The sequence below is a fragment of the Aquarana catesbeiana genome, unplaced genomic scaffold, assembly GCF_042186555.1.
Source record: "Aquarana catesbeiana isolate 2022-GZ unplaced genomic scaffold, ASM4218655v1 unanchor228, whole genome shotgun sequence".
Taxonomy (NCBI): Eukaryota; Metazoa; Chordata; class Amphibia; order Anura; family Ranidae; genus Aquarana; species Aquarana catesbeiana.
In genome coordinates this window covers 4,054,755-4,073,326 of record NW_027362655.1, presented here as the reverse complement: position 1 = coordinate 4,073,326, position 18,572 = coordinate 4,054,755, and the positions used below count along the sequence as shown (strand labels likewise).

At 44.0% G+C, this 18,572-nt stretch overlaps 2 protein-coding genes across 7 annotated transcripts in view; one reads left to right on the top strand and one right to left on the bottom strand.

The window, feature by feature from the left end:
- LOC141121669 (uncharacterized) overlaps positions 1 to 18,572 on the top strand; it is a 112,544-nt gene that overhangs the window by 16,598 nt on the left and 77,374 nt on the right. The window lies entirely within an intron of this gene.
- Positions 4,946 to 18,572, bottom strand: part of LOC141121681 (gastrula zinc finger protein XlCGF66.1-like) — a 67,958-nt gene continuing 54,331 nt past the window's right edge. For 2 of the 6 annotated variants that reach the window (XM_073611381.1, XM_073611382.1), the window contains exons 2-7: positions 12,703 to 15,863; positions 11,068 to 11,196; positions 10,628 to 10,762; positions 7,509 to 7,715; positions 7,262 to 7,403; positions 4,946 to 6,012 (exon numbers count right to left, since the gene is read on the bottom strand). In XM_073611381.1, the coding sequence (XP_073467482.1) occupies positions 5,279 to 6,012; positions 7,262 to 7,403; positions 7,509 to 7,715; positions 10,628 to 10,762; positions 11,068 to 11,163 (1,314 nt within the window). In that variant the 5' untranslated portion in view covers positions 11,164 to 11,196; positions 12,703 to 15,863 and the 3' untranslated portion in view covers positions 4,946 to 5,278. Of the gene's footprint in view, positions 6,013 to 7,261; positions 7,404 to 7,508; positions 7,716 to 10,627; positions 10,763 to 11,067; positions 11,197 to 12,702; positions 15,864 to 17,163; positions 17,260 to 18,572 lie in introns of those variants that run through there. The other 4 variants (XM_073611380.1, XM_073611383.1, XM_073611378.1 and 1 more) reach the window with 4 other exon arrangements.

Here is an 18,572-nt window from a genome sequence, read left to right as displayed (position 1 = left end):
CCGTCCGTTTTAAAGTCCGGCACACCTGGCGGACAAAGTCCGTCGGAAAGTGTGCCGGACCAAGTAGGATAGAAAGTCCGACCGTGTGTACGCGGCATTACACATTATGTTGGCTGGATTGTGCTGATAAGGGCACTTTCTTTCAGTTTATGTTGTATATTGATTCACTGAGGGGTGTCTAAGAATTTTGGGTACTGTAATGACATCCTGTGATTTATCTCTCATTGTATTATAGATTCTGACATGAACTGTTATACAGTAAATGGACGTGACCTGACACACACACTATATAAAACACATGGCGGCCTCCATCCCTGATTTGGTAGTTAGAAAGAGTTTGTGGGACTTTAAATGAGGGAATGCCATGTCAGGAGAAAATAACAACATAGAAATGAAGTTACAATACATGATTTATTTATTACAATCTAGAATACATATCAGATATTTTGTATCAAATAGATAGGTAGTCACAAGACTCACACTAAATATGCTGCTCATAGCATGCAATACAGATAGAAGATAGACATGGCGCATATACATGGTATAATAAATCTATTGAAAAACATATGTAATAGAGACGAGTAACTGTTGGCATCTAGTGGCACTCAACGGGTTTCCTGGCATTACAGCCATTCATCAGTAGTGTTGTGAAGTAAAATACTGGGAAGGAAATGAACAGGGGTTAATTGTAATGCCCTTAGAATAAGTGAGGACAGAGGGACAGGAATACGGCTTCTGCCCTGTGTGAAATTTTTATGCACATTAAGATGGGATTTAAAGCGGAAACCCTTCCCACACTCAGTACAGGAAAACCTCTTATCTGTACGAAGGACGGCACCGTCCCTCACAGTCTGAGGTTCCTCAGGATAAGAGGAATACGATGGTCCATCTACACTGTGTGGTGCCAGGTGGACATTTGGGGTACGGCGTGGTTTCTTACGTATTCGAACCATGGTTTCTTACGTTAGAAATTCTTACGTATTTCAAACTTACGGGCACATCCCTATAATTGAGTATATAAAGATGGAAAAAGACTAAGTATCTAAAGGGGGTATCGCGAGGGGCCCTCTTACAGGCGCTGTGTACAGCTGATTTCCAACTATTTGGCTTCAGCTATTTCTGCCAGCTCCTACTGCGCAGGCGTAGCGCCTGCGCAGTAGAGGGGGGTCCTTATCCGCCGAGCGGAACTTTCTCGGCAGAACACCGGTCTTACAGTAAAGAACCCTCTACATAGTTTAAGGTTAAACCTCTTTTCTTCTAGTGGCCACGTGTCTTGTTAAACTCCCTTCCGCGAAAAAGTTTTATCCCTATTGTGGGGTCACCAGTACATTATTTATAAATTGAAATCATATCCCCTCTCAAGCATCTCTTCTCCAGAGAGAATAAGTTCAGTGCTCGCAACCTTTCTTCATAACTAATATCCTCCAGACCCATTATTAGCTTTGTTGCCCTTCTTCGTACTCGCTCCATTTCCAGTACATCCTTCCTGAGGACTGGAGCCCAGAACTGGACAGCATACTCCAGGTGCGGCCGGACCAGAGTCTTGTAGAGTGGGAGAATGATTGTTGTATCTCTGGAGTTGATCCCCTTTTTAATGCATGCCAATATTCTGTTTGCTTTGTTAGCAGCAGCTTGGTATTGCATACCATTGCTGAGCCTATCATCTACTAGGACCCCCAGGTCCTTTTCCATCCTAGATTCCCCCAGAGGTTCTCCCCCAGTGTATAGATTGCATTCATATTTTTGCCACCCAAATGCATTTTACATTTTTCAACATCAAACCTCATTTGCCATGTAGTTGCCCACCTCATTAATTTGTTCAGATCTTTTTGCAAGGTTTCCACATCCTGCGGAGAAGTTCTTGCCCTGCTTAGTTTAGTATCCTCTGCAAATACAGAGATTGAACTGTTTATCCCATCCTCCAGGTCTTTTATGAACAAATTAAATAGGATTGGTCCCAGCACAGAACCCTGGGGGACCCCACTACCCACCCCTGACCATTCCGAGTACTCCCCATTTATCACCACCCTCTGAACTCTCCCTTGTAGCCAGTTTTCAATCCATGTACTCACCCTATGGTCCATGCCAACGACCTTATTTTGTACAGTAAATGTTTATGGGGAACTGTGTCAAATGCTTTTTCAAAATCCAGAAACACCACGTCTACGGGCCTTCCTTTATCTAGATTGCAACTCACCTCCTCATAGCAGATTAAAAGATTGGTTTGGCAAGAACGATTCTTCATGAATCCATGCTGATTACTGCTAATGATACCGTTCTCATGACTAAAATCTTGTATATAGTCCTTTATCATCCCCTCCAAGAGCTTGCATACTATTGATGTTAGGCTACCTGGTCTGTAATTCCCAGGGATGTATTTTGGCCCTTTTTAAATATTGGTGCTACATTGGCTTTTCTCCAATCACCTGGTACCATTCCAGTCAGTAGACTGTCAGTAAAAAATTAGGAACAATGGTCTGGCAATTACTTGACTGAGTTCCCCAAGTACCCTCGGATGCAAGCCATCTAGTCCCGGTGATTTATTAAGGTTACGTTTCCCAAGTCTAATTTTAATTCTGTCCTCCGTTAACCATGCAGGTGCTTCCTGTGATGTGTCATGAGGTTAAACACTGCAGTTTTAGTTACTGAAGCCCCCCCCCCCGATTTCCTTGTGAAGACTGAGGAGAAGAATAAATTCAATACCTTTGCCATCTCCCCATCCTTTGTAACCAGATGACCTTCTTTATTCCTTATGGGGCCAATATGGTCTGTCCTCCCTTTTTTACTGTTTCTTGGGATTTTTTTTGCTCTCTTCCGCCTTTCGTGTTCTATCATAGCCGCCGTAATTGCACCCTTACATTTCTTGTTGCATTCTTTATAAAGTCTGAATGCTGATGATGATCCCACAACCTTGTATTTTTTGAAGGCCTTCTCCTTTGCTTTTTTATGCATTTTTATATTGGAGTTAAGCCATCCAGGACTTTTGTTCTCTTGAATTTATTACCCAATGGGATGCATTGGCTAATACCCCTATTTAATATGCTCCTAAAGAAAACCCATCTCTCCTCCGTGTTCTTTGTTCCTAAGATTTTATCTCAATTCATTCATTCTAGCAAGGTTCGTAGTTTAGGAAAGTTGGCTCTTTTGAAAATTCTCCGTCTTTGTATTCCCCTTATGTTTCCTATTTGTGTGATTTATACTGAAGCCAATTGACCTGTGATCGCTGTTTCCTAAATTGCCCCGTATTTCCACATCCGTGATCAGTAGATCCAGTAGCGCTTTATTTCTAGTTGGTGCATCTACCATCTGAACCATGAAATTGTCCTGCAGGACATTCAGGAACTGGCGAACCTAATGCCCCGTACACACGGTTGGATTTTCCTACGGAAAATGTTCCATGGGAGCTTGTTGTTGGAAATTCCGACCGTGTGTAGGCTCCATCACACATTTTACATAGGAATTTCCATCACACAAAATTTGAGATCTGGATCTCAAATTTTCCGACAACAAAATCAGTTGTCGGAAATTCCGATCGTGTGTATACAATTCCGACGCACAAAGTTCCACGCATGCTCGGAATCAAGCAGAAGAGCAGCACTGGCTATTGAACTTCATTTTTCTCGGCTCGTCGTACGTGTTGTACATCACCGCGTTCTTGACGTTCGGAATTTCCAACCAACTTTGTGTGACCGTGTGTATGCAAGACAAGTTTGAGCCAACAACCGTCAGAAAAAAAATATGGATTTTGTTGTGGGAAAATCCTATCGTGTGTACAGGGCATTAGACTAATGCGTGGTTCCCTCCGCCCAGTCTATGTCTAGATAATTAAAATCCCCCATTATGAAAACACTTCCCATCCTTGCTGCTAATCCAAATTGTGATAGGAGATCCGTCTCCCCCTCCTCCCTCAGGTCAGGTTATAAATATATGTGACTTTTATATATTATATTTACAAGACCATCGGCTGTTTACTGTCTCTACCTGAATTTTCCACTTGAGAGGCAGTGGCTTCACCCTGGTCTACTCATTTGCATCTCTATGGGTAACAAGCACATGCTATGAATTCCAGTCTACCTTACTGGCTGATATTACTCTATTAAAGACTAGGAGTAAAAAAAATAAAAAGGAGTGGGTTCCAGTGTACTGGTATGTTATATTATGTATTCATCCATGTGTCACAATGTGAAATGCATGTAATTGTACCATCTAGATTTTGTCACATGTGATTCTGAAGAAGGATTCCCAAAACGTGTTGAGTCCACATGTTAACTGTAATCGTAATTTTTGCATGTTGTGAACCCCTATATGGAGAGTAATATGTAATGTTGTGCAATAGATTTTAAATGATACATATTAAAGTTGCTTTTATGGTACTCAGTTTCTCTTCTACACATCCACACAAGTCCATGACTACATATTCTGTTTATAGTTGTACATGATTAATAGGTATGATTTAAAATAGAAAATGCTGCATTTGATCTCTTGATGGTGCTTATTCCTATGATACGTATCACCCTCTAATAGCCAAATGTGGTATTCTCAGTTTTAAATCAATGGTTGGTTTAATTAACTTATATCCTTCAATGTCTTCTCAACTCATAAATGCATGAGTATGATCTCAGTTATCTGTATGAAACCAAACCTAAAGAAGGATCTAAGGGGTCTACTTAATTAATTGGACAAACCTGACAGACATTCATCTAGTTGTGAAAAATTCTGACAGTATTTATTTAACACAGTGATTTCCTATGATCATCAGCTCCATCTAGTGGCCACAATGAGGTAATCTTCCTGAAATACCTCCATCAGTAAAATTAGTGCAATACTATGCCCACTAAATGGAGCTAATGATCATATGAAAAAATACAGCCAAAACTCATCACAGCTGGTGAAATGCTGGTCATATTTTTTTTTTTAAAACAGACCTCTAAGTGTTTGTGAAAGCTTACACCACAAAATGTACTCAGCCAATGAAAGATAATGACTCCATTTTTATTTTTCTACTGCTATCAATGGCCAACACGGTACAACACTTCATCCATGTCTTTGGTGATCTCTGATCTCCTTATCAACTGTTTCTTACATGATGAAGATCAGCCATGGAGTATATCTGAGGTGTATATCAGGGTGTGCTTCTTCCCCACATGAGAGCTGTGATGTCCAGCAACATTCATATAGAAGACATTTCCCGCACTCAAGGCACTAATACACCTCAAGGGTTGTGTGGGATCCCTGATTGACAGGAAGACAGGACTTCAGTGAGGAACAATTCCCTCACTTAGGACAGTGGCTTCTCTCCCATGTGACATCTCTGATGTCTGTTAAAACTGTAATTGTCTGAAAAACATTTCCCACACTCAGGACAGGAATACGGCTTCTCCCCCGCATGAGATCTCTGATGTGTGGAAAGACTAGACTTCACTGAAAAACATTTCCCGCACTCAGGACAGGAATACGGCTTCTCTCCTGTGTGACATCTCTGATGTCTGTTAAGACTTGACGTCTGTGAAAAACATTTACTGCACTCAGGACAGGAATATGGCTTTTCCCCCGTGTGAAATCTCTGATGTGAGACAAGGTCTGATTTTTGTATAAAACATTTTCGGCACTCAGGACAGGAATATGGCTTCTCCCCTGTGTGAGATTTCTGATGTTTGTAAAGATGAGGCTTCTGTGAAAAACATTTCCCGCACTCAGGACAGGAATACGGCTTCTCCCCTGTGTGAGATCTTTTATGCCTTATAAGTTTGGATTTAGAATGGAAACACTTCCCGCACTCAGTACAGGGAAACCTCTTATCTGTTGGAAGGACAGCACCATCCCTCACAGTCTGAGGTTCCTCAGGATAAGAGGAATATGATGGTCCATCTACACTGTGTGGTGCCGGATGGACATTTGAGGTAGCCGGGTTTTCTCCTGGACTATAATGTGTGCTGTCCTCATCTTCTACTTTACAGTCTGGAGACAAAGTGAGACAATCCTCTAAGGTTTTCCTCATCTCCCGTCCATCTACTAAAATAGTAATAAAATGATTATTACTTGACATGAGCAGATTGGTTCCCCTAAACCAGGACTCCACCCACATCAGGCAGCTTTGTCTCTGAGGATCTTACAATTCCCCCCTCAAGGTAACTAGTAAATGGGTCCTCTGATCTCCTACCAGTTCACATCTTTATTCATGGATCTTAGTCAGAGAGTGAGGAAACAAAGAGAACTGTCATAATAGGAGTGACAGTGATGAGGGGATTATAGGACGAGTGTCCCCACCCCCTCTATCACTCATTGCCATCTTCCCAACACAAGAAGTACCGCACTTCCTTATTTAGTCCATGATTTAGTCCTGAATAACAGCGGGGCTGAGCCCCACATGAGGTCAGAGAGTGAGGATGGGGGGAGAACAACCAAGATGAAGACTGGACTGATCCTGAAGACCACCATCATTGGGTTATTGACGCCTCCCTCATTATCACTTTCTGTTTAAGGTTCCAAAGTTTGAGGATGTTATCACATTATCAGCATGTAAAAAAGTCTGTGCTCCAATCAAGTCATCAGATATAAAATGTCCAGCTGCTAGAAAATGGGTGTAACAAAAGAGAATACATATTATGTTTATATACAGCAGTGGGTAGAGGGGAGAGAGCAGAAGTCAGGACTATGTAATGTACAACATATTGTATAAGATACAACAGAAAGGACTATATAGTATCAGAATGATGTAATGTACAACATAGAGTATATAGTGCAGGAGTCAGGAGTATGTAATGTACAATATAAATTATACAGTGTAAGGGTCAGGACTCATAATATTGGTATTCATCATTCAGTGGACCTTAAATGTTCCCTGTTCCCATGAGACAAGTTGCATAGGCCCCACCCCGCTGCCTCCCATCTCCTGAGACTGCACTCAGTGACTTGGGTCTGAGACTATACAGACATAACCCTCCACCCGGCACAGCCAGCAAACAGAGAAAGTAACCCTGGGAGAATTGTTCTGTCAGAGATCTTGCTAGACCCAGGCATGAGACAGAAGACCCAAAGCACATACCCCAGATCAACCAACATTTATGGTGAAATGAACATTTCACTGCCAGCTGAACCCTAGAATCTTCATAAATCAATTGTAGAAACATAAATGGTGTATTACTGGGGTATTGTGTATTAAATTGGGTATTACAGGCTGATATCACCCAGACCTTGGCCTACTCTGGACCAATCAGTGAGCAGTATGGGTGGAGGAATATATTTAGTGTTAATGACCCACCTGTGCTGATCTCTGTAGGAGTGTCCTCCTCTATAAATGTCCCCATTATTCCATCCTCCTCCATAGACTGCTGATCATTCCTCACATACCTCTCTTCTTCTTCTGATTTAACCTCAAATTCTATATCGATTGGATCTCTACTCTAAAACAAGAGAATGAGAGAGAATATCATCTGTAAAATATAAGCTTACATAAAAAATCCACTCATTGTCTCCATGAGTCTGTGTCCAACCTCTGTCCCACCAACCTTGTAACAGTGAGGGATGGTGTGATCTTCTTGTGTGGAATCCCAGGAATACAGAGGATGAGGACATCTCTCTGGTGGGCTCCTGGTATTAGGTGGCTCCATTATATCATTGTGTCCTTCTGAAAACTCCTCCATCACTCCATACTCCTCATCCTCCTCTTTATACTCTTCTTTAACATCAATATTATCATCCCCGAGGTTTCCACTCTGAATATATGATAAAACATTCATTGTAACAAACATGCTGTGTATAAATCAGAACTACCAATAATTGTCAATCATCTACCTGAAATGATGTTCGGAAGCTGTGTGGACTTCAATGGGACTGCCATGAACAACACAGATTAATCTAAAAACATTATTTTATTACATTAATCAGATAAAACATGTACAAATGTTATACCCTATTAGGAGGCACACTCCATTGATTGGATCGTAACATAGTGATACCAAGTTAGATAATATGGTCTATCACATAGAGATTATCCATTTCTTCTAAACATGTTTCACAGTGCTATCCGCTTCCTTAGGAGTATTTTTAGAGAGCAAAAATATCTATAGAGAAGCAACAAAGATCATGGTATAGATATATAGCATAACATATCATATATGATTGAACATTCAGACCCAAATATTAGAGATGTATGTAGGCTTACCCACAACCCAAGGAGGTTCACAGCAATTGGAATGCCAAATACAATATAAAAATACGTCAGATCCTCCCCTGAGTTGGTTTTTAGACGTGCCACGTCTTTATGTGACCAACTTATATCTAGTCATTACTGTGAAAGGGGTAGCAAAACTTTCCTGCCACATGGTGCATATCGATGTGGTGCATGTCCAGGCTGCCCTTGGGTCCATTCACCTACCAAATAGTCAATGGCAGAAATCATGGAAGTTTGCTAATTGCGCAACACAAGGTGTGATTTATTTCTTGTGTAGCACCCTCTAGTGTGCTAGATGTAGTATTTTTTTTTTTTGTTAGAGTAGGTAAATTTAGTCAGCTCAGGGTTAAGCCTGAGCTGTTGAAGCTGGGTCAAGGTTTGATGACTCAGGGCTGGATGACTCATCCTATCAGTTCTCTGATGCCTCCCCCTGTTTTCTGGGACATCGGAGAATGTTTTAGATCTAGTGGGTAGGAGGTGAGGCAATTCTCAGGGGGCAGAGTTTTCCTCATAAATAGACATGGGCCAGGCCAGCAGGGCAGTCAGTTGGAAGATGGAGATTTAGTGCTGTGGAGGCTGCCAATGCCCCTTAGTGGTGTCCCCTAGCCTGGGTGGGGAGTGACCTTGGGCCACGGCTCAGGTGCTGGAAGGATCCTGCCATAACACATGAAGGAAGCCCTTCCTGGAGGCACAGGAGCAAGAGAGAGAACAGTGGTAATAGGTCAGCACTGCTGGGGCCTTACAAGGGGGAGACAGCCACATGTAGCCAGTACTCCCTGAAGACAACAGTGTGCTTAAGTCTTCATCCCTTTTCCTGGGAGATCTCCTGAGATTCAGCCGGGTGGGCTGGTGAGAGCTAGTCTGGAGGACTGGTAAGGAGGAGTTGGCCTGGAGGTCTAGTGAAAGGGGCAGCTGCAGCCAGGTGGGTTGGCAGTGCCAGGAGATAAGAGTACAAGCTGTTTCATTGTATTTTTTGCTACACAACAAGGGCCCCCAGGTTCCTGCTTTTAATGAGCCATTTCTTCTAATCTGACTGAGAGCCTGTCAGATCTACAAACAGTGATCCAGCTGGGGTCTGCAAGCAAGTTTGTGCTGGAAGAAGTGGAAGATGTGTATAGGCTGTATATAGAAACTGTTTATAGGAAGAGTGTTCCTGAAGTTGTTGCTGAAGTTTGCTAAAGACAAGTGGACATCCCATAACTTCCCATCCCTATCCACGTTATTAACCCTCAATAGCATAAACAAAGTCACAGACTGTTCTCTGACTCTGGCGTGCCTGTGAAAATTTGGTGTGCCTGGCTGTCCAGGAGTGGGGGATCCAGTTCTTCTGCGGCTCCTAAGGGGGTGCGCTACACATGCTTTGCCAATGCAAATCCTTTTATGTGGGGAAAACAAGACAATTTGGGCAAGGAATTGGAGACCATGTCTATTACTCAGGAAATGGTAAAATTTTGATGCCGGTTACTACACATTTTGGTCTACATCATAAATACAACAATGGAGTGGTCTCCTTCTTTGTCCTAGAAGTGATCCATCAAAAAATAAAAGTGTAGCGCTATATTCCACATCCACAAATGTGTGTATCGCAATACATAAGTGCATATAAAAAGTGAATACTATCTAAACATGTATGACCATAAATATGGATGATGCCAAATAATTAAACAGTGTTGATCACATGAAAAATCAAATAAACAATAATAGTACTTAGTTATCAGATGTACCAGTGATTAGTAGAAACCCGTGCAGGTTCTATGAACCAAACATCAAAAAATCAAAAAAACTATAAAACATAACAGTCCATAATAGGTATATAAAAAAATGTGTAGAAAAATAGTGAAGAGAACGTCAGCAAAGGTCTATGGGGGTGATGAATGGCCAGATGGAGGAAAGAAACTCCCAAATTTACAGATGGATGGTTTCACCAGATCTGGCGAATGGGTAGAAAGAAGACCACAAGTGTGAAAAGATTTTACATCAGTGCTGGGGCCATCACCAGAAGTAGAGGAGACTTACCGGAACTACTTGACCTGAAATGGCGTACGCCAGACAAGTCAAAAAGGCTTAATAACCACTGATTCTGAGAAGTGCGTCTTGTCAGATGTCATCAACATATGGTGGAGAAAGGGGTAACTGCACGGCTTCCTCTCCCATGGACAATCCAGCATAAGCCAAAACGTATAATTCATATGCCATGCAAGGAGCAAAAAAACTCACATAGCGTGATAACGTTTTGAAACACTAATTTATTAAAATAATAAAAACAGACTCACATTTTGGAAGAACGAAAAAAACTCAAATATCATATAGCGGCGATCGTGAGGGGTCCACCCGACATGTTTCAGCTAAGAAGCCGTCACCCCAGATGACGGCTTCTTAGCTGAAACATGTCGGGTGGACTTGATCCAATCAAAAGAGAATTTTTAGTGACTCAGAATTCCCAGCACCGCTCACCTTTCCTGTCAACAGCTCCATCATCTTCTTGGTGACTTCTAGAATCTTCTGCATGTTGTGTCTCTCAGGTTTTAGGGAGTCACATGAAGGCACTGTGATGGTCATATGATCACCTGACTTCACAAGAGGAAATCTCTGTATTGAGGAACAAATAGGAATATCATGTTAAAATCCTCCTCATCTCTCCAGTTGAGTATGTGTTTTATTTGTAGAGATAAGTGATGTCATCTGTCAGGTCTGTATTTTATTAACAGAGATCATTGATGTCATGTGACCTCCCAGAATCCTCCTCACCTCTCCAGTCAGGTCTGTGTTTTATTAATAGAGATAAGAGTGATGTCATGTGACCTCCCAGAATCCTCCTCACCTCTCCAGTCAGGTCTGTGTTTTATTAATAGAGATAAGAGTGATGTCATGTGACCTCCCAGAATCCTCCTCACCTCTCCGGTCAGCAGGTAGATGATCTCCAGGGTGAGGTTTAGTATCTTCTCAGTCATGTGACTCCGGTCCTCCTCCATCCTCATTGTTGCCATCATTTGATCTATACAGGTCTCCTTGTAGACGGATAACTTTGGGAAATTAAAGTAAGAATTATTTGGATGGTATTGGTCACACAATAATACGAGGGTTGCTGTACAATTTAAGACTACTTCCCCCGTGGGATCATATTTAGTTTGGACTGTTTAGTGCAATGTTTCTCAACTCCAGTCCTCAAGTTCCCCCCAACAGGTCATGTTTTCAGGCTCTCCATTATTTTGCACAGGTGATTTGATCAGTTTCACTGACTTAGTCATTACCACAGCCGTTTCATCTGAGGGAAATCCTGAAAACAAGACCTGTTGGGTGTACTTAAGGACTGAAGTTGAGAAACATTACTTTAGTGTTTTATACAGGACCATCTTTGTCTACCAGATCAAAAATTCCCTTTTCTCTGTTGGGTTTGTTTGGTTTCTGAACTGGATTTGATTAGTTTTAGATCTGCAGACAAGGAATGATAAATACGATCCTTCCTTTGACGTGTTTGCTCCGAGACAGTGCTGTGAGGACAATGTCGGGTCATCATGATGTCCAGGAAGGGGAACTTGCTGACTTTTGGCCGGAGTTGCCGGCTAATCAGTATAATTGCCAGAACTCCGTCTGCAAGGCTCCAATCTCCGGCAGCCTGCTGACTGACAGGAGTGATGTCACTGTCACTCTGCAGTAAGAGAAGAGATTGGATAGCAGGAGGATGGTGCTGGTGGAGTAGAGAGCTGTGGGGGAGAAGTCTGTTCTCTTCCTTCCAATGGAAGCCCAGTGTGGGTAGGAGGAGGACAGCGGGGGAGGGTTGTTGTCTTGGTCTAATTTGTGTTTTGCAACATATTTCTTAATCAGGAGCCCTAAAGCCCCCTCGTAGCTAAGAGTCTTGCATTCTGATTACCCCCTCAGAGGCCCCCACAGCCCTTCAGCCCCACTAACATCTCAGAGTTGTTCAGCCCTATTACTTCCTAGGAGGCCCCCAAAGTCCTTCATCTACATTTCCCAGAGTCCTTCAGAGGCAGTAAACCCTCAGAGGCTCCCGAAGTCTTTTCGTCCCACTACCTCTTCAGAGACCCCTCAGCATTTTCCTCCCTCTGACACCAATGATGGAACATATTCTTCATGGCAGGCTGGGGAATGTTTTCTTCCTCCTGACCAGCAATGTAAGGGGCTCTATGCTCCATACTCCTGACCCCTGCACTCCATCATTGTGTTGGCTGCATATTGTAATGATTGCCCATTTGCTGCCTGTGTAGTGTAATAATTGTCCTTTGTAGGCCATGTATGGTCAGGATGGTCATTGTCTTGTCTATTTATTGTCAGCGATTGTTTGTTTAGAAGACCATATTATTAGAATTTATCTCCAAAATTAAGAGGACGTTCTGGCCCTGTAAATGGAGAAATGCTCTGACCCTGAAGGGGTTAATCTAGGTTTCCACACTATATATGTGTGTATCATCATCTGCTGGAGATAAAAGACATCACAGTGACAATGGAGGAAGAGGACGGACATGACGGGGGGGATTACTGGGTGTAAATAGAAAATAAGATATTATTACCTCCTCTGCTGTCACTTCCAGCAATGTCTTCTCTCTACTTCCTCCCGACTCACCTCTCACCCAGGACTCCTGTCTGTACCTGACATCACTTCCTGTGTGTACGTGAAATCACTTCCTGTCTTCCATAGAGACTTCCTGTCTGGATAGAAGTGAGATCACCATCTTGTGGATCTCAGAGGAACTGCAGCCCCAAGAAAGGTTTCATAGTTTGAACACAGCTTTGTCATTGTTACCAAGTATTCCTGGTTGAGTGAGGACAGTCCTGGGATTTTGGGAACAGTGATATCATGTCCTTGCCCCGCATGTTCCAGGACTCAGAGTGCAGAGTGTCAGTGAGGGGATGACGGCTGGAACACTCTCTGGGTCCCATCACCAGGCACTGCAATTATACCAGACTGTGTTGTAACAATATTCTTTTCACTCTCTGCGGCTACTGAAGTATGATGGCGCCACCTGTATAGTATTTAGAAGCAGAGTCTTTATAATCTGTGTGATCAGGAGAGGATCTTTAACAAGCGCAGTGCCTCCACTCAACTGGGGCTTATGGATAGCAAGTGAAATCCCAATTGAGAAATGTATCTCCACATAGACAGTAATCCACACAGCATCGTATTTTAAAGTCCATGTATTGAAGAAATAACATTCAGTGAACCATCCAACATAAGGTATTTTCCAAACAGGAACATGAAATCATTAAATAGGGCGGCACAGTGGCGCAGTGGGTAGCACTCTCGCCTAGCAGTAAGAAGGGTCGCTGGTTCGAATCCCGACCACGGCACTACCTGCCTGGAGTTTGCATGTTCTCCCTGTGTCTGCGTGGGTTTCCTCCGGGTACTCCGGTTTCCTCCCACACTCCAAAGACATGCTGGTAGGTTAATTGGATCCTGTCTAAATCGGCCCTAGTATAGGTATGAATGTGAGTTAGGGACCTTAGATTGTAAGCTCCTTGAGGGTATAGGGACTGATGTGAATGTATAATATATATATGTAAAGCGCTGTGTAAATTGACGGCGCTGTATAAGTACCTGAAATAAATAAATAAATAAAATTAAAAGAGAAGTATAGTTTGGGGGTTATTGGAGTTTTATACTTACCTAGGTGGATGCTGCATCTGTCCCCTGCCGCCTCTGCATTGAGAACTGAGTGATCGAACACTGCTGATGGCTCGGTTCCTTTGGGTCCCAAGCAGAGAGCTGCTGCCTGTCAATCAGAAGCTCTCCTCTCTGCTGCTCCACAATCACTGGAGCGCTGAGCTGTGGACTGGTGGGAAGCGGCTGTCTCAGCGGCTCGCTGAGAGGCTGAGACTGCCATCAGGCCAGCCACCTGGCGGATCCAGACTCCCAGAGTCGGGAGGATGCGCTGCCTGGACTGATATTGGTGATGTCAGCACTCCTGTGACCCATAGAAGAAGCCCAGTCAAATGAGCTCAGGCTGGACTTCTCCTTTAACAGTCTCTTTGTATGTCTCAGTGAGGGGAAGCTGCAGCAAACAGGAATACACTGTTCTGTCTCTGCAACATGTGCTCTCTCCTCCCCCCACACTTACCCAAGAATCCTTGCCCTACCTCTGCTCTTCTTGATGACCTCATCCTTGGTGAGAGAGAGAGCATAGCAGCCACATTGGAAAAGGACAAAACAAACACTGCATAACAGGAGTATACACTTGTCAAATGGGCAAAATAAATTATGACATCACAACACAGTTAAAGTAGAACTCCGACATCAGCAGAGAGGCAACTGGAGTGTGTTATCAGGTAAGTACCTCCACTGACCACCAATGCTGGGCTAGGATTACACTTTATTCTCAATGACGCCAACAGTGGGGTTTATTTTATCTCAGTGACACCAACAATGGTGATTATTTTATCACAGGGACACCAATGATTGGACTTATTTTATTCCACTGACGCCAACAATGGGGTTGATTTGATCTCACTGACACCAATGATGGATGTCAAGGAAATAATGCCCATGGTGATTTTCTAACTGGAGTGAGATCCTTGATTCCTGGAGGAGGAATGAGGGGATAGATTACGCTGGGATGATAAAACCATACAGTTCTCACAGCCTGCAATACTGCTGACCACCACTGGAGGGAGACTCTCCCACATTTATCTGGCTGGACACACACGCAGGCAGATACAAATCTTCCATACAATCAAAGCAGTGTGGAGCAGACAAGTGATCCCCACACACTTCAGAGGATCCCCCAAGCGATCCTTCAATCTAGAATCCTGGAGTAACGACTTCATCCACTGCCCCCCCCCCCCACACATGATTTAGGGCAGATTGGCTGAAGTGTGTGATGTGAGTGGTATGCCGGGCAGTGATACACACACACATAGAGATCCCTGTCTGCCAGATACAATCACTTCCACACACTGACAATAATCTGCATTACGGAGGAGCTCTGTGTCTGAACAGAAGATTGGATGAACACTGGCTCGCGCTCTTGGGACCTCGGCCTTCTCCTGGAAGCAGGGACCCGGACGGTTGGTGAAGTTAGGTCTGTGCTGCAGCCTAGGCAGCCAGGAGAGCCTCCAGCAAGAGGGTGAAACCATATTTCCCGATCGGCAGTTCCAGCCTGCTTGGTGATAGTCAGGAGGTCACCATCATAGTCTGCACCATGGATCTGGCCCAATGCCAGCATCTGTGGGAGCCTACTTGGGATCTTCCCACACATTTCTTCAAGCTGTTATCGTTTGGATTGGTAAACGGGCAGAAGCCCATCCTCTTTGCACCCCAAGAGAACACTGCATGCAGACATGTTTATTTTGCTTCGTTCGCCAAAGAGATCTCTGATGTATGTAAAGATTGGACTTCACTGAAAAACATTTCCCACAGTCAGGACAGGAATACGGCTTCTCTCCTGTGTGGGATCTTTTATGCACATTAAGATGGAATTTAGCATTGAAACACTTCCCACACTCAGTACAGGAAAAGCTCTTATCTGTTGGAAGGACGGCACCATCCCTCACAGTCTGAGGTTCCCAGGATAAGAGGAATACGATGGTCCATCTACACTGTGTGGTGTCGGATGGACATTTGAGGTAGTCGGGTTTTCTCCTGGACTATACTGTGTGATGTCCTCATCTTCTACTTTACAGTCTGGAGACAAAGTGAGACAATCCTCTGAGGTTTTCCTCATCTCCCGTCCATCTACTAAAATAGGAATAAAAAGATTATTACTAGACATAAGCGGATTGGTTCCCCTAAACCAGGACTCCGCCCACATCAGGCAGCTTTGTCTCTGAGGATCTTACAATTCCACCCTCAAGGTAACTAGTAAATGGGTCCTTTATACTCCTACCAGTTCATTTCTTTATCCATGGACCTTAGTCAGAGAGTGAGGAAACAACGAGAACTGTCTTTTATAGGAGTGACAGTGATGAGGGGTTTTTAGGACGAGTGTCCCCACCCCCTCTATCACTCATTGCCATCTTCCCAACACAAGAAGTACTGCACTCCCGGATCTAGTCCATGATTTAGTCATGCATAACAGCGGGGCTGAGCCCCACCAGAGGTCAGAGAGTGAGGATGGGGGGAGAATAACCAAGATGAAGACTGGACTGATCCTGAAGACCACCATCATTGGGTTATTGACTCCTCCCTCACATTTCTGTTTAAGGTTCCAAAGTTGGAGGATGTTATTATCACATTATTATCAACATGTAAAAGTCTGTGCTCCAATCAAATCATCAGATATAAAATATCCAGCTGGTAGAAAATGGGTGTAACAAATCAGAATACATATTATGTTTATATATAGCAGTGGGTAGAGAGGAGAGAGCAGAAGTCAGGATTATGTAATGTACAACATATTGTATAAGGTACAACAGATAGGACTATATAGTATCAGAATAATGTAATGTACAACATAGAGTATATAGTGCAGGGGTCAGGAGTATGTAATGTACAATATAAATTATATAGTGTAAAGGTCGGGACTCATAATATTGGTATTCAGTGGTAGATTCATTTTTTTACATCAGACAAGTTGCAGAGGTCCCACACCGCTGCCTCCCATCTCCTGAAACTGCACTCAGTGACTTGGGTCTGAGACTATACAGACATATCCCTCCACCCGGCACAGCCAGCAAATAACAGAGCAAGTAACCCTGGGAGAATTGTTCTGTCAGACATCTTGCCATACCCGGGTATGGGGCAGAAGACCCAAATCACATACCTCAGGTGCCTAGGTCTAGTAACGTCTATGGTGAAAATGAACATTTTGCCGCCAGCTGAACCCCAGAATCTCCATAAATCCAGTCTAGATACATAAATTGTGTCTGCAGCACAGAGAAGGAAGATTATCCGAGAGAAAAACAGGAACACAGGATGGGAACACAGCTCAGGAAAGTGACCATGGGATTACAGGATGACATCACCAAGTTCTTGCCCTACTCTGGACCAATCAGTGAGCAGTATGGGTGGAGGAATGTATTTAGTGTTAATGACCCACCTGTGCTGATCTCTGTAGGAGTGTCCTCCTCTATAAATGTCCCCGTTATTCCATCCTCCTCCATAGACTGCTGATCATCCCTCACATACCTCCCTTATTCTGGAGCTCAGAGACAAATGAGAATATTGCTCAGGCAATGGGAGATCATCTCAGAATGATTTATGCAGCGCACTACTCCCTTGGGAGCTGCAAAGTTGTTCATTATCTTTATGTCAATAACCCCTGACCTTCCTTCCCATGCAACTTCCGAACACCAGACAGTCTTTATATTTTATATAACTTTATTCTTGAACTTGAGTTGGTAAAACAAGAAGATATGAGATGCCTCTATTAATTCTGGTTCCTGTCTCTGATCTTGTGTACTTTCCTTTTTGAGCTGATCAGCATCACTCTGCTGAAAAATGCTGTGGATAAAAGATTCTAAAGTCCCAGGCCTTCGCCGCCTAATTCCTTGACTCTTCCAATCTATCCCTGTCAGTTCTGAAAAGTGTCTCTTACTAGGTCCTTGGACTCATAACAAGTTTACGGATAAGCACCACGGGGTTGCACTCCCTTTGTTCACTCCCAATTAACAGTCCATGGTACTCACAGAAAGTCAATTCCCAGTTTCCTCCATCCGCTTTGTTCCTACTTCCTCCTCCTCATGGTCCGGTACATCCCCGGCTGGGATGCCCGGTGTCTCCTCTGGTCTACATGATGACCTCTGCTCCTGCTATCCGGCGCTGGGGTCTCTGAACCACCCAGGACTTCAAGCCTCCTCCTAATGGTCCCGAACTCCTCCTGCTATCCAGCACTGGGGTCTCTGAACCACCCAGGACTTCAAGCCTCCTCCTTATGGTCCCGAACTCCTTCTGCTATCCAGCACTGGGGTCTCTGAACCACCCAGGCCTTCAAGCCTCCTCCTTATGGTCCCGAACTCCTCCTGCTATCCAGCACTGGGGTCTCTGAACCACCCAGGCCTTCAAGCCTCCTCCTTATGGTTCCGAACTCCTCCTGCTATCCAGCGCTGGGGTCTCTGAACCACCCAGGCCTTCAAGCCTCCTCCTTATGGTCCCGAACTCCTCCTGCTATCCAGCGCTGGGGTCTCTGAACCACCCAGGCCTTCAAGCCTCCTCCTTATGGTTCCGAACTCCTCCTGCTATCCAGCGCTGGGGTCTCTGAACCACCTAGGCCTTCAAGCCTCCTCCTAATGATCCCGAACTCCTCCTGCTATCCAGCACTGGGGTCTCTGAACCACCCCAGGCCTTCAAGCCTCCTCCTTATGGTCCCGAACTCCTCCTGCTATCCAGCACTGGGGTCTCTGAACCACCCAGGCCTTCAAGCCTCCTCCTTATGGTCCCGAACTCCTCCTGCTATCCAGCGCTGGGGTCTCTGAACCACCCAGGCCTTCAAGCCTCCTCCTGCTGCAC